Source organism: Musca autumnalis, unplaced genomic scaffold, assembly GCF_047663935.1.
Source record: "Musca autumnalis isolate F117 unplaced genomic scaffold, ASM4766393v1 scaffold_4, whole genome shotgun sequence".
NCBI classification, from domain to species: Eukaryota; Metazoa; Arthropoda; class Insecta; order Diptera; family Muscidae; genus Musca; species Musca autumnalis.
The window spans coordinates 240,860,154-240,876,346 of NW_027411977.1; the positions used below are offsets into that span (position 1 = coordinate 240,860,154).

Below are 16,193 nucleotides of genomic sequence, written 5' to 3' on the forward strand. Positions count from 1 at the left end.
TGTAGGCCTCTATGAACCTTGTCTTTGTTGCAATGTTAATATCATGGCTTGTTAATACTCTTTTGTATTTGTGAAAGGCGTCTCTTGCAATTTCTATCCGGCATTTCTTTGGAGTTATCTCACTGATCATTTATTGAAAACCCGAGATATTTGAAGCTCGACACTCTCTCGAGTGGAGTGTTGTGAATTATTATATTCATGTTTTCAAAATTATTTTTCCTGCTTATTATGATATATTTTGTTTTATTGCATGGTTTAATAATAAAGGTTAGCTAAAGCTTCCTGTCAATTTAATTTTTTTCTTTCGACTGTTCCTAAAACTTCAAAACAATATACACAATCTTTGTATGTGTGTGTGATTTTTGAATAATATGCCAACAATTTTAAAAACAATCGAATTCAATGATTTTTAAAATTGTTTTTAGAACATTTGTATGGAAGAAATCCTTCAGCTTATTATTGAAACAAACATGTTATCATATCCACAACTCGATTAGGTGGAGAAACATTGGCCCTTCATTCATTTTTCGCGTTTTTTTATAAAATGTTCAAAATTGGTATTTTGTAAACAAACCCACTTGTTGCCTTTTTGTTTACTAATTTTGAAGTTTTATGAATTCAGGAAAAACAAGGGTTCTATAGATTTTTTTCATTTAAACCTACCTCTTTACTTATACCATGTTTTATTGGTGTTTAATCTTAATCCATATGTTTCACTACAAGCAGTTAGTCTTGTGACAAAGTTTTGTAGAACCGATGAGCTGTCTGCTATTAGGGTAGTATCGTCAGCGTATCTGATATTGTTTACGTATTCATTATTTATTAGGAATCCATCTTGGACGTTGTTGATTGATTCTTTGAATATTTTTTCGGAATAAATATTAAACAATAGTGGGGACAGTGTACAGCCCTGTCTTACTCCTTCGGATATAGATATTTCTTCCGTCATTTCTCCATTGATATTAACATGTGCACTTTGATGCCAATACAGACTTTTAATGCATATAATTTCTTTCTCGCTTATTCCAATTGACGCCAGAATATCCATGAGCTTGTCATGCTGTACGGTGTCAAATGCTTTCTCGTAGTCTATAAAGCACATAAAAACATCCTTATTGACATCTCTACATTTTGGAACCAACACTTGTACGCAGAATAGTGATTCACGCGTTCCTTTTGTTTCTATGAAGCCAAATTGTGTTTCACCCATTTCCTTTTCGCATTTTTCATATATCCGTTTATGTATAATTTTAAGGAAGATTTTTAGGGCATGGCTCATTAGGCTGATAAGTCGGTAATCGTTGCATCTTCTCGGGGGAGATTTTTTTGGGATGGTTATAAATGTGGACTTCAGCCAATCCTGGGGGTATTGTCCGGTGCCATATGTATATGTAGTTGAATAGTCTTGTCAGCAGGTCAACATTGTCACCATTTATCATTTTTAGAATTTCGGCAGGTATTTCATCAGGACCCGTGGCTTTTCGTTCTCGGAAGGATTTTAATGCATCTACAACTTCACTGTTTGTGATTGCCTCGCCTGTCATTTGCTGTGATACCCGGTTGTCATAATCCGATCTGGTAGAGTCTCTGAATAAGTTTTGTATGTATTCTTTCCAGATATCTTTCTTCTCAGCAGTTTCAAAAACGGGTTCATTATTATTGTTGTAAGGGACTGATGATTTGGTATTTCTGTAAATGCCGGCTGCTTTTTTCATTTTCTTGTGTAACTGAAAGTCGTCGTGCAGTGACATCAGTCGCTCAAGCTCAGGTGGTTACTTTTGGCTATACGCACTTCCCTTCCACGCTCCAATCTCGTCATTACTTTTATCTGCTGTAGGTGCATAGACTTGGATTATATTAATGTTGACTGGTTTTGCTGATATTTTTATTATTATTATCATAGTTCGGTCAGATTTTGGAATGAATCCGATGACACTTTTGGCTATATATTCTTTCACTATAATGCCAACTCCATTCCGATGATTTCTATCCGAATTACCTGAAAAGTATATTTTTGCATTTTGGGATAAAAAAATCTCCAGTGTTTGGCCACCAAGTTTCACACACTCCCAGTATGTCCACATTGAGTCTATTCATTTCAGCTATGGTATTGTTCAGTTTTCCTGCTTCGAATATTCCATGTACCAATATTCAGTGTCTTTTTGGTTTTACCTCCGGGGATTCTTAGCACCCTCGAGTTACCGGAGATTGAGGGCCGTGTGTTTTGTTCTGCATTCATTATTATATGGTTTTCGAGGGATAAATACATCAGTGTTGTCCCCTTATCTTCTGATGGGTTTTAAGTTTACCGTCTTGATTTCACCCGCTCTTAATAGAGTACAGACGCTGTTTGCAGCCGCCCACTGTGGAAACAGACACCTCTGCCTGTAGATCCGCGAGAGGTATTTGATTTCCCTCCTACCACCCACCCATATCTGGGAAGCATTCCCCTATCCGCCACCTGGGGACGCGTCCTCTAGGGGTTACAGGCTCCCCCGAGGATCAGAGGGACTAATGCACAAACTATTTTTAGCACCACCGGCTCAAAGCCAATGTCAGGCAAAAAAAAAATCCACGGGTTTGTGGCAGATGCATCGCGAAAAAATAACTACAAAAAATGTCTTGTTGTACACTTAAATGTCAAAATTTGTTGAGTTTTTGCATGAGAGTTCAAGTTACAGCAACTTATTTTGCCACTTCAAGTTATATCAACTGATGCATCTACCTTGGTAATGGTGCAATGCACAATAACAACAACAATAGGTGTGTACGATAACTTTCCCAGCAATAATAGCCCTGTTCCTTTACGTTCAAGAATCTTCAAGTTTTACAACTTTTTACTCGAAAAGCGTTCCTTTACTTCAGACACAATACAATTCATATGGGAGCAGTTTTCAACTTTTACTACTTTTGCCGGTTTTACCATTTTCAGAAGTAAAGGAACAGACCAAATTACTCAGTCAGTTCCAGCAACCTCTCTCAGTGAATTTTACTCTCTCAAGCAAGAAAAATTGCAGAAAGTTATCGAACAGCATTTTGCAAAAACTTGCAAAAAAGTCAGCTGTTTCCGAAAATGTATGAAATTTGTTTTTGTTTCTTTTGATATTTTAAACCAAACGGAACAAAAACATAAAATTTAAAATTGCACTTTACTTATTTAATGCTTTAATCCTATCCACAACGCTTTAGAATCTAAAAAAATGTGCAATCGTGAAATTTTCTTGGTCGAAAATGTTAACATTTCGATTTGTTTACATTGAACATGTGATTAAAAGTCAGCTGATCGGACTTGCAAATTTTTGCGGGACAAATTCCCAGCAATTTGCAAGTTCTCAGTCACAAAACTCTCCAAAAATCTCTCCAAACTCGCTCTCTTTTGCTGGATAATTTTGTTATCGAACAGCATTCAGCAAAAATTTGTACGAATTTGTACAAATTATTGGGTTATCGTACACACCTAATGTTATCTCTTCTCTCTCACTCGCTTTGTTGACAAAACTTGGTTCTCTTGTTAAAACGACAACATAGCATAGTTTGAACGCTACCCTTCTTCAATTCGTACCAGCGCGTTATTTAGTTTTAATTTGTTGTTTAAGTTTATAACAAAATATAATAAATTAACAATAAATACGTGTTTTTTAATAATATTCATCAGCTGACATCAACTTCAAGGTATTTTTACGTTTTTTTACATTAGTGTACCTATTACCCCTTAGAATAGAAAATGTTTATCAAGAAATAATGTGAAATGTCAAAAACGCCACCAACTGTTTGTGGATGGTAATGAGAGTGTGTGTCAGTCATTTGGTTTCATGGTACAAATACACAGGTAGCCGCATCGACAATTGTTGGCAACATAAGATGTCAAAATTTGACATCAATTCAATGCAATTGACACAATATAGATCATAGCCGACCAAGAAGAGCGAGCGCTTAAATTGTTTATGTGTGGGTAAAATTACACTGACAGAACAGAACAGGGTGATGATTTTCATATTGAGTATGAAATGAAAAACACAGGAAAAAAGTTGTCACGGCGTGTTAGCGTTCAGAGCCAAACATAGTGGTGGGTGTGTGGGTTCGAATCGTTGGCTTTCCTTTTTCATTTGCATTATAGATCATAAAAAAGCTCGATTAATAAATTAAAAAAAAAATTAATACTAAAAATGATCTTCGCCTAAAAAGGCAAAATTTTCAAATAGAAAAAATATATTGTTGGCGCGTTCGCTTTGTATGACTAAAATTAAAAATAATATGCAGCGAATCACAGTCAAAAGTATCCACTTCAGTTTCTTTTATTACAACTGCGATTGCTAAGAGTTGATTAATGATTGCGATTTCGTTCTTTTTATATTTGTACATTAGGGTCTTAACTTAAATATAATAAAATAAAATTAACGAAATTCGGGTAAATTTAGATAAAAAAATAAAAATTGTTAAACAACATCGATTTCAAACGCACAGTGAAAATTATCAACTCAAATTATTTTTTTCGCACATTTCCCGTCATTAAATGATATTTTGTATGCGTATTATAATGACGCCTAAGGTAAGATGGATATACATATGTACATTTTTTATTGTTGCATTGCAGACGAGGCATTCTGCGTCATTAAAAATATTAATACAAAACAAAAAATCATTTTCAAATTCTTCCCTCCACATATTTGCTGTACAACTGCAAAATCTTTTCAGTGTACAAAAAAAAAAAAAAAACAAATAAAGCGGCATCAACCTGCTTGCATGACATTCAGTACAAAACTGAAGTAAAAAAATCAAAACATTTGCTCTGTTACTTTGCGTTCGGGTCGCGTGTGTGTGATTTGCCGAAAAACTTCGTAACCAAATCAATACCCACGAACGGGTTTGATATAGATCCGTTCCATTACTTTTTTAATGATAAAAGTGTTAAAAGCAGCGTACGTAGAAATACTTTTAATAACATTTCCAATCGTTTCGTTTCGTATTTTCCATAGGAACAATACAAAACGAAACATAACCCACGTTGGCCGAGCTCGCTGTTTAGTTTTGTTTTGTTTACATTCGTGAGTACGAACAAAACGAAAAGTACTCAACTCCACAAGAGCAGATAGAAAACGGAGTAGTACTAGGCACATGCGAATAAATCAAAAACGTTTGGTGGTTGATAAAATTCACTGTGTTCACTGTGGTGTGCTGATGCTAACTTATAGGGTTGTTAAAGGGCTGTTTACACCATCTATCAATGTCATATGAGCTGTCATTTCTTTCACCCATTCGACATTCTCTATGTTTGTCAAAATTGACGTCATCCATACAACTTTCAATTTGTGCGTTCATACCTACAAGTGTTATTTTCGTATGACACAACCTATAAATATAAAAACAGCTGTTTTTGTCATTGTTTACATTTATTGTTGAGTTACAAATTTGCGCAAATTTTTAATTTTGGTTGAAGGAAAATGAATATCTAACATGTTTGTTGTGGTAGAATAGGTTTTTGGGGTTATAGAGGCATTCATGTTTTGCCACAAAGCAATGATTTCCAACACTGCTCCTTTCGACCAATCGATCTAAAAATAACATTATAAACACCCTTTATTTACTTTTCTAAATACTTAAATATACATAACTTTCTATTTTCTTTTTTAAAAGATATTGTTTTTCTTTTTTTTTTTTTTGAGAATGCCAGAAAACAGCTGATAAATTTATGTTTACATGCGAGAATGCCGGATCAAGTAGAGCGCTCCCTAAATGAAAAATTTACATATGAGTTGCCAAATCATTTTGATAGATGAAAATTTTCATAGTGGTCACACTATGTGTACAACATTCGCAGGTAGAAAATTTGACATCTCATACGACATTGATAGATGGTGTAAACAACCCTTAAGCAATCACATGTGTGTGTGTGTCTGAGTGTGCCATTGACAATACGCACGGCAAACGTTTCCCAAAAATACTTGTCGTTTCGGTGGTGAATGAAACAACTCGGCAAAGCATAGCCGAAGTTACATTACAGCAATCGTACAGTTTTCATCTTTTTACATTGAAAAGTTTGTGTTTTTGTTTTGGTTGTGAGAATGAAACGATACAGAGAAGCTGAAAAGTTTGTGGCTTTGTGTGATTGGTACGGGAATCGTTTTGTTTGTTTCCGTTCATTGGTCAAAAGAGCAATCTGTCGAAAATGAGTGCAACACACAAATTTCTCCAAAATGTACGGGAACGGAAAAATGACAAAAACGTCTAAAAACGGGAGCAAATGTCAAAGTCGGTGTGTCAGCCAATCGGTAGCCAGCAAACATGTTGCACATTTTTGCTCGCTCAAATTTGTCGTGTAAAAAGTTTCTAAAGAGAGAGCTATTCAGCGCAATTTTAGTTCAAAGAGAAGTGAACATTTTGCAACTTTTTTGGTGTACGGGAACGCATTTCGGGGAAAAATTTTCAAATGTGTAAAAACTTTTTAGTTGTGGAACGAAGCTTATGTTACCATCCGCTTGCATGATAATGTCATAGACTAATTAATGTAGAGACAAAGAATGGCTCTCACCATTTATCTGCGGCGACAGAGATGTCGTTTACGCATGTTTGTGGTTCGAGTGACAGCTACTTGTTTCACTCAAACGAAAACTCATATTAATATTAAAATTTCGAACTATATGCCTATCAAAAAGAGTGGCATAGTTAATTTCATATGTAAAGTACATTTTAAAGTGGCGAAGTTTGCAAACAGAGACCCTAATTGGTGGAAAAACAAATAAATTGTTTTCGAAGTTGAGTCATTTGACAAGCCCCAGTCTGGCTTGAGTCAGATGACTAGCCCCAAATCGATTCGTGCGACATCTGGTTGAGAATGAAAAATGAGAGCGTTCGTAGTCTCTACTTAATTAGTCTATGATAATGCTACCTGTATTATTGTACCATGTTTGGTTTTTTCTTACAGTGTTTCACATTGGGAGAAATTATATAAAGAAAATATTCGGTAAAAAAGCGGCAATGTTAATTTAATAGCATTAACTGTATGTTTATTTTTATTATTATTATTAAATAGCATATGATTGTAAAATCAAAACTTTTGGTAGTTTTTACGATTGGTAGGAAAATTACCTAATGTAAATCTCGACATAAAGAGATAATTGGTCTACAAGAGAAGCTACTAATTTTTTTAACCATTTCCTTCACCATCGTTTAGTGCTGCCATATCATCAAAGATTTTGCCCGTGAAAATAAAAAGTGCATCAAACCGTTAAATTTAAATTAAATTGTTAAATACAAATTATATGTTGTTACAGACACTTCCAAATATTTACATGCGATGAAATCTTTGTCTTTCTTTTACAGTCAGCCCTTAATACTTTGTGCTTGGATAATTAAAATATTCCAAGTAAAAATGTCGGAAAGCTTTTGTATAAAAACTGAACCCATTGCCAAAGATTATGAACTGGGAGACACTAACAATAATGCAAATACGCTAGGCTACAATAGAACAAACCTTGAAAATTTTACAAATGTGGTAAATGATATTAAAGAAGATGAAATAGACTTGGATAAAATGGAAGAATGTGTACCAGAGAATGTCGATAAATTCACAATTGATATTATCAAAAAAGAGGACGTGGATCAAATGGACGAATTTTTACCAGAGGATTCACCTAACATTTACTCACCGTCATCACTCACATCTGATGGGTGTACGGAAGTTATTACCCATGATGAAGCGCACAGAGAACATGCTGCACAACAACACCCAACTAGTACAATAACTCCACAGATATCCTTACCCAAATTAGAAATAATTGATATGCACACAGATGAAAATGATAGTGAAGGCCCTGAGATCAATGGTGATACAGACGCTAACGTCAGTGATAATAAAGAGAGATCTATTGTCTCGTCTGCAAATGACGGATATATCTGCGAAATATGTAATGAAAGATTTGCCACACAAAGAGGTCTTGATAAACATTATTACTGGAAGCATTCAGAAGCTCAAACACCTACTGAACATAAATGTGAAATATGTGGTATTTATTTTAAAAAAGTTGTGTATCTCCAGATACATAGAAGAAAAAAACATCCTTCGTCTAAAGATACAGAGTACCTTTGTGAAATATGTAATGAGATATTTACAACACGAAGAGGTCGTGATACGCATTCTTATCGGATGCATCCAGTAGCTCAAATACACGCTGAACATAAATGTGAAATATGTGGTAGTTGTTATTTGAAATCTAGTAGTCTCCAGGCACATATAAGAAAGAAACATCCGTCGTCTATACATTCAGAGTATATCTGTGAAATATGCAATAAAAGATTTACCACCCAAGGAGGTCTTGATAGGCATTTATACCAGAAGCATAGATCAGTTACTGAACATAAATGTAAAATATGTGGTATTTGTTTTAAAGAAGTTTCAACTCTCCAGACACATATAAGAAGAAAACATTCTTCGTCTATAGATACAGAGTATATATGTGAAATATGTAATCAAAGATTTACCACACAATCAGGTCTAGGTAGGCATTCATACCGGATGCATCCAGTAGCTCAAACACCCGCTGAACATAAGTGTGAAATATGTGGTAGATGTTATTTGGAATCTAGAAATCTCCAGGCACATATACGAAAGAAACATCCCTCTTCTACAGATGCAGAGTATGTCTGCGAAATTTGCAATCAAAGATTTACCACACGAATAGGTCTGGATAGGCATTCTGATTGGAAACATCGGTTAGATGAAACACCTACTGAAGATAAATGTGAAATGCAGTCGCACCCCGATTAACCGAGAACTCCATCTACCGGGAAAGAAAATCCGCTCAAATGTAAATATTAAATAAAGATAGCTATTAATAAAAATTATGCAAGAGTTTCATTTATTGCAAGATCTATTTCATTACTATTTCAATTTGATCTACAATCGAATAACCATAATTCGTAATTCAAGGGACCGGGAAAATGTTCATATCGATTTAACGTTGTTGTACAAAAGTGTACAAAGCTGTTCGATATCAAACTTGTTCATTAAGCGAGAAATGAGAAGTTGTTGCAATTACTTTTTTACTCGCGAAGTTATCGAACAGAGCTAATAACAACAGAACACTTCTTGTTGTACAGTGTACAAACAAACACACTTATAGAACGTTTATATATGTATAAACGGGTTTAACAAACCCACTGGGTTTCAAATGTCAATTCCATTGCTTATATTTCAAATAAATCCTCATAAGCAAGGTTAACCCTGCAAAAGGCCATAATATAAACATGGTCTTAGGGCAGCGACGACCACAGAAATACAACCAAAGCGAAGACTTGTATGAACGTATGAGTGAAAAAAGCAACAACCACATTATGCTCTTGTTTGTTTTCATTCATTTACACTGTACGTGAGAGAGAAAAGCAAATGCAAAAACAACTCGGTGGGCGCCCTCACTATACGGTCTAAGCAAAGAAGCTCGACCCTGTCTTAGGGTCATTATTATATGTGTTCTTTTACTATTGGATGGATTTTAAAATGCAAAATAAACCAATTTGGAGGAATTAAAAATATAATTTTAACGTTAAAAGTTAATGCAAAGAAGGTCCTCCATGAAATTTAATGATCACTTTTATCTTTAAGTTAACCGGAACGCTATAAACCTGTTCGATAAATCCAAACTATAACAACAGAAGACTTATAATAATGGGGATTAAAAGCCTTGTTCCTTTAATGGAATAGAGAAAACTGTCAAAATTGCTCTCTCATGAACAATTTTACCAGAAAAGTAAAGGAACGAAAAAATTGTAGATCTGTAGTGCGATCCTCTAACTCATTTTTTTTTAGTTAACGACAAATGTCGGTAAAATGAAAACATAAAATTTTGAATGAAATGTTCAAATAAATGTTGACAACGCTATTGTTATCGGTAGGAATTAGTGACAATTTTATTTTGGTTGTTAACTTACCGAAAATTTTCGTTATTTAGCGATATTGTAAGCATTTTAATTTTACCGATATTTGTCGGTAACTCAAAAAGTATAAGAGAAAGCCATTTTCGCTCTCTCTCCACTCTCTTAAAAATTGCTTACAGTTTTGCCACTTTTCGGGGTTAAGGAACGCTTTGCAGGTTAAAAATGGTAACAAATGGTAAAAATGGTAACCTCAGGTAAGTCCCAATTTACATTGGGCGAGTTTACTTGCGGCAATTGTCATTTTGTAGGAGAGAGAGGTGAGGCATATGGTAACCAGTGTGGCCATTTTAGCATTTTTGCAGCTAAATTTAGCATTATTTTTTTGTATTTAGCCGCGAAATTTCCATTTGGCATTTAGCATATTTTTTAGCATTTTTCAATTATTAATTTAGCATTATTCGATCCATTAAACCTCAAATATGCAAATACTTTTTTTATAAAAAAATCTGATAATTTTTAATTGACAACACATTTAAACATACATAGAAGCAAGGCATATTCATATAAGGTAAATGCATGAAATACAACAACTAACAAATTTACAAAAACAACATTGTTGTTATTAAAAATTAATTGTCAAAGATAAATATTGAATAATAGGGTCGTTCCAAAAATTTGTTCAGGAAAAACATAAATACATTTTGAAAATCCTCTAAAATAGAACAAATTTGAATCAAAATATAAATATAAAGCATACAGAACTGTCGTAGGTCATTGTTAATACACGTTTACGGTGAAAAGAAGAATTTCATGGTAGCAAATTTCGAAGTTTCAAATTTCATGAGTAGACCCTATTACGTTTTGAAAACTAATTTTTCAAAAAAAAGTAAGAATACAGCTGATTGTCACTTCTACCTTGTATAAATATGCCTTGCATAGAAGCATGAAGTGATTAAAAATAAAATATGGGATATGTTTGAACAGCTCAAAAGAACGAAAAACAACGCATCTACGAAGAATTAAGTCTGTATGTCATCTAAGGCCTGAGCTATCGATGCCTAAATTATTACGCATATACCTAGATAAACGAAAAAAATTACATAGTTACAAAAAACAGGGCGTTAAACGAATGAAAGTGTGCAAAGCAAATTGAAATAAAACAATGAAAAACATTAAGTTTGGACGGGCCGAACTTTTTGTAGCCGCCGCCATGAAATATTCTGAACTAATACGGAATAATTAGTTTTTTCTTTTTGTTCCAAAAGTACCAACGTGGTAGGTGTAAATGTTATTGACCAAGGAAAACCTCAAATACCTAAAAATTCAGTTAGCTAAAAACGGTACCGGTACCGTTCTATGAGGCATGCACACTACTTGGGCCTATTTACACAATTTTTGATTGAAAGTTTTTAACTACTGGAAACTATAAATACCTAATGACATCCAATTTTACCCGAAAATGTGGATAAAAACTAAAAGAAAAACTGAATTAGTTTGTGCCATTGTATGGCGCAATAGCCAAATCCATCCAAATAACTTAAATCAGCCGGTACCGTTTTTACCTATTCCAAAACGATGACCTATGTCCGAAACTGTTGGCAGCGGTGTTTGTTGATCACTACGAAACCTAAATGCTAAATTACAGTAAATTTAAACCGAAAATGAACATATGGAGGATACGCCTAATTATGTCAACAACTTTTAATACAGAAGTTTGTTGAAGGTTAAATTATAGATATGTATCTACTTCCGTCTGAAAATGTGGCTGAAACATAAAAATACCAGAAAAACTTTATATAGGGACTATTCCAAAACGTGGACCCTATGTTCATAATTTTTGGAGGTAAAGCTTTTGGAATCTTATATGCCAAATCATAGCTAATTCGGTCTGAACATGTATCCAAAAATAGCAATCGGTCGGTATCGTTATGTGGAGGCTATACCAAAACATTGACCGATATAGTCCACCTTTGAACAAAAGACACATCTTTCCAAAATGTCAGTGTCCCCTCTCAATTTTTGTGGATGCTAGAGTGATTTCCACAGACGGACGGACATGCATAGCTCGACTAAAAATTTTATCCTGATCAAGAAGGGTTGCGAACGATTATTTCAATGCGTTGCAAACGGAAAAACAAACATAATATACCCTCCATACTATGCATGGTACTACATGATACTATGGTAGAGGGTATATTTTCTTAAAATATATCGTTTTTAAATTTAGCATTATTTTTTGGCATTTTAATATTTATTTTAGCATTTTTTAGCATAATTTTAAAGTTGATTTAGCTGTAAATCTTTTTTAGATCTGGTCACACTGATGGTAACCCTTTGCCTCTCAGCACCCTCTCTCACCTACAAACTGACAATTGCCGCAAGTAAACTCGCCTAATGTAAATTGGGACTAAGTAAAGGAACACAGCTTTTAATAGCATTAAGTCCCAGTTTACATTAGGCGAGTTTACTTGCGGCAATTGTCAGTTTGTAGGTGAGAGAGGGTGCTGAGAGGCAAAGGGTTACCATATGCCTCACCTCTCTCTCCTACAAAATGACAATTGCCGCAAGTAAACTCGCCCAATGTGAATTGGGACTAACTACATATATGTATTTTTTTTTTTTTTTTTTCATTAAATAGCATATGATTGATTGTAGAATAAAAACTTTATGGCGGTTTTTACGATTGGTAGGCAAATTGCCTAATGTAAATCTCGACATAATGAGAATATTAGTCTACGAGAGGACCTACTAATTGCTTTAACCGTTTCCTTCACCATCGTTTAGTGCTGCCATATCTTCAAAGATTTTGCCCGTGAAAATAAAAAGTGCATCAAATTGTTATATTTAAATTAAATTGTTAAATAAAAATTATATGATGTCAGACACTTTAAAATATTTACATGCGACGAAATCTTTGTTTTTCTTTTACAGTCAGCCCTTAATACTTTGTACTTGGATAATTAAAATATTCCAAGTAAAAATGTCGGAAAGCTTTTATATAAAAACTGAATCCATTGCCAAAGATTATGATTTGGGAGACACTAACAATGATGCAAATACGCTAAGCTACAATATTACAAAAAGTGAACATTTAACAAATATGGTAAATGATATTAAAGAAGATGAATTCGATTTGGATAAAATGGAAGAATTTGTACCAGAGAATATCGATAAATACACAAATGATATTATCAAAGAAGAGGACGTGGATGAAATGGACGAATTTTTACCAGAAGATTCACCTAACAAAGAGGACGTGGAGGAAACGGACCAACCTTTACCGGAGAATTCACTTAGCTTCTACTCACCGTCATCATTCACATTAAAATCTGATGATCGTACCGAAGTTATTATCCATGATGAAATACAACCTCAACATATTACACAACAACATTTAAATAGTACAACTCAACCAGTCTCCTTGTCCAATTTAGAAATAACCGATGTTCACACAGATGAGGATAATAGTGAAGGCCTTGACAACATTGGTGATACAAACGCCAACGTCAGTGATAATAAATATATATCTGTTATTTCATCTACCCGTTTAGCTCAAACACCTACTAAACATAAATGTGAACTGTGTGCTTGTTCTTATATAAAAGAATCAACTCTAAGGAGACATATAAGAGATAAACATCCTTTGTCTATAGATACCGAGTATATCTGCGAAATTTGCAATAAACGATTTACCACACAAGAAGGTCTTATTAGGCATTCTGCCTGGAAGCATCCAGAAGCGCGTTCCCCTCAAATATCTACTAAACATAGTTGTGAAATATGTGGTAGATGTTATAAAGAACATTATAATCTACTGAGACATATAAGAAATAATCATTCTTCGTCTATAGATACAGAGTATAGGTGCGAAATCTGTCATAAAAGATTTACCTCACATATAGCCCTTACTACCCATGTAAGAATGCAACCAAAAGTTCATTCCGGGGTACATAGGCAGACCAAAAACAAATCTGGCATCATAAAACATATTAAAAATTGCAGACACCATTGTCCCTTTTGTGGAAAATGTTATAAGGAATTATTCGATCTGACCCTACACATTAAATGGTCGCATCCCAACGAAAAGGAAGTACTACAAAAAATACTTTAGACAATGAATTATCTCCAAGTGTCATGGATATCATCGAACCGAAGCATTTTTATTGAAAATATTGTTAACACACAAGTGATTCTGTGAATTCATTACATCAGCATATTGAAGATAATTATAAAGGGTTATGCAAATGTCAAGTATGTAATATGGCATTTCGCTCGACTGTCGTATTGTGTTGTCATATGAATTTACTAAGGTTCTAAGGATCGTGGAAAATGTCCACAAGTCATTCAAATGAAATAAATGAATTTAAAAAAAAATGTTAATTAAAATTTTCCAAAAGTTTTTTTTTTATTATTTCAAGAGTTATAGCACGGTTACACTACAGCTTTTTGCCGGGTTAACCCACTTCATGAGGATTTATTTGCTTAATCTGCTCAAATCTGACCAGATTTGCCATACAAAATTTAAATCCTTTCATGGCTAGGTTTATTTTAAATCCGGCACAAATCCACCAAAAATACAGTGTTGTATTCGGTATTTGTGCAAAAAAACAACTCTACTCAAAAAGTACCAAAAGTTGCAACTGTTTTTGCAACAGAGTTTGTCGTGTTTTACACGTTTACGATTGTCGAAGTCTAAAGTTATTTGAAAATCATAAAATTATTTATTTTCTTCATTAGCCACTTTTTTAACAAAAAGTACGATTGATACCATGATACAAAAATGTATCCCTGTGTGTAAAATATAAAAATATGAGCAAAGAAGGGACGATATTTCATACGAGAAATTGTCAAAGTGTAACACACGACTTTATTAGTTATTTTGTATGTATACGTAAACAAACATCAGCTGACAGTTTATACCCTCGAAAAGCTAAGTGTAACCAGCAAAGATTAACTCACTGGATCTATTAAACCCAGTGGGTTAACCTTCAATAGTGTAACCGGGGTATTATTTAAGTAATATTGCAATTGAATAATTCATAATTCACGATAATTCGTTATTACAGGTCCAGACAAATTTTAACAATTCTTGGGAATTAAAATAGAGTGAGTGCTGTAAAAGTTCATTTAGACTACGCTGGATTTAGCAAGTATCTGGCTTTATTTGACATAAGGTAAATGCTCCTATCTCCGGCATGTACCAGTAGTCGGCATCTTTCGTATTTGAGTTTAAATAACTCAAAATTACCGTAACAAAATATGAAAATAATATCAAAAAGGCTTCAACAACATTCAACCATGGTATAAGTAAAGAGGTAGGTTTAAATGAAAAAAATCTATAGAACCCTTGTTTTTCCTGAATTCATAAAACTTCAAAATTAGTAAACAAAAAGGCAACAAGTGGGTTTGTTTACAAAATACCAATTTTGAACATTTTATAAAAAACGCGAAAAATGAATGAAGGGCCAAGGTTTCTCCACCTAATCGAGTTGTGGATATGATAACAAGTTTGTTTCAATAATAAGCTGAAGGATTTCTTCCATACAAATGTTCTAAAAACAATTTTGAAAATCATTGAATTCGATTGTTTTTAAAATTGTTGGCATATTATTCAAAAATCACACACACATACAAAGATTGTGTATATTGTTTTAAAGTTTTAGGAACAGTCGAAAGAAAAAAAATTAAATTGACAGGAAGCTTTAGCTAACCTTTATTATTAAACCATGCATTCAACAATAAGTGCCGACTAGAGTTGTGTCGTTCCGGAACGAACTAGTACAAAGGAACTACTCCACAAATGGAAGGACCGGTACTAGGTCCGACTATGCGGTTCAGCTAGTTCCTTTTGCTTCCTCGTTCGTTTTTCTCCCATTCTTTTTGCTCTTCTCTTTCAGTTAGTTTCATCAGTTCATTTAACATCAGTTGTCTCTCTCCCTGTCTTTTATTAGTGAATAAGAAATCTCATAGTGTCATTTCGTTTTTCATTTCTTATTAAACTGATCTTTGCCGATTTAAAAAAAAGCAATTTAAGTATTTTTAATTACAAAACGATTACAAAATTGTTTTAAATATTTGTAATCTACCATTAAGAAAAACGAAAACAATTTATTTTTCTTTTGTTTTGATGAAGAAGAAGCACGAACGATATGAACTGAGTGAACGAGTATGAGTGTGGGTATACATACATACATATAAAGGTTGGTACTAAAAGGGATTATGGAACTAACTGAACGACCTAGTTCCTTTTGCGGAATGGAACGAAAAAGATCGAACCGCAAAAGGAACGAGCTTGCCCTACTCTAGTGCCGACTATTGGTGCA

At 33.9% G+C, this 16,193-nt stretch overlaps 2 protein-coding genes across 4 annotated transcripts in view; one reads left to right on the forward strand and one right to left on the reverse strand.

Annotated features, from left to right (window-relative positions):
- LOC141403761 (uncharacterized) overlaps positions 1–16,193 on the reverse strand; it is a 43,698-nt gene that overhangs the window by 17,230 nt on the left and 10,275 nt on the right. The window lies entirely within an intron of this gene.
- Positions 3,543–14,049, forward strand: LOC141403799 (uncharacterized). Of its 3 annotated transcripts, XM_073986776.1 has the most exons (3): positions 3,566–3,672; positions 7,321–7,841; positions 7,893–8,838. In XM_073986776.1, the coding sequence occupies exons 2-3, from the start codon at positions 7,370–7,372 to the stop codon at positions 8,762–8,764; spliced, it is 1,344 nt and encodes a 447-aa protein (XP_073842877.1). In that variant the 5' UTR covers positions 3,566–3,672; positions 7,321–7,369; the 3' UTR covers positions 8,765–8,838. The 3 variants fall into 3 exon arrangements, with proteins under 3 accessions (XP_073842878.1, XP_073842877.1, XP_073842876.1); XM_073986777.1 differs by lacking the exons at positions 7,321–7,841; positions 7,893–8,838 and adding an exon at positions 12,802–14,049 and having other exon boundaries at positions 3,543–3,672; XM_073986775.1 differs by having other exon boundaries at positions 7,321–8,838.

What these genes read in the sequence shown, in the direction of transcription:
- LOC141403799 (XM_073986775.1), top strand. Translation starts at nt 7,370, where the DNA reads ATGTCGGAAAGCTTTTGTATAAAAACTGAACCCATTGCCAAAGATTAT.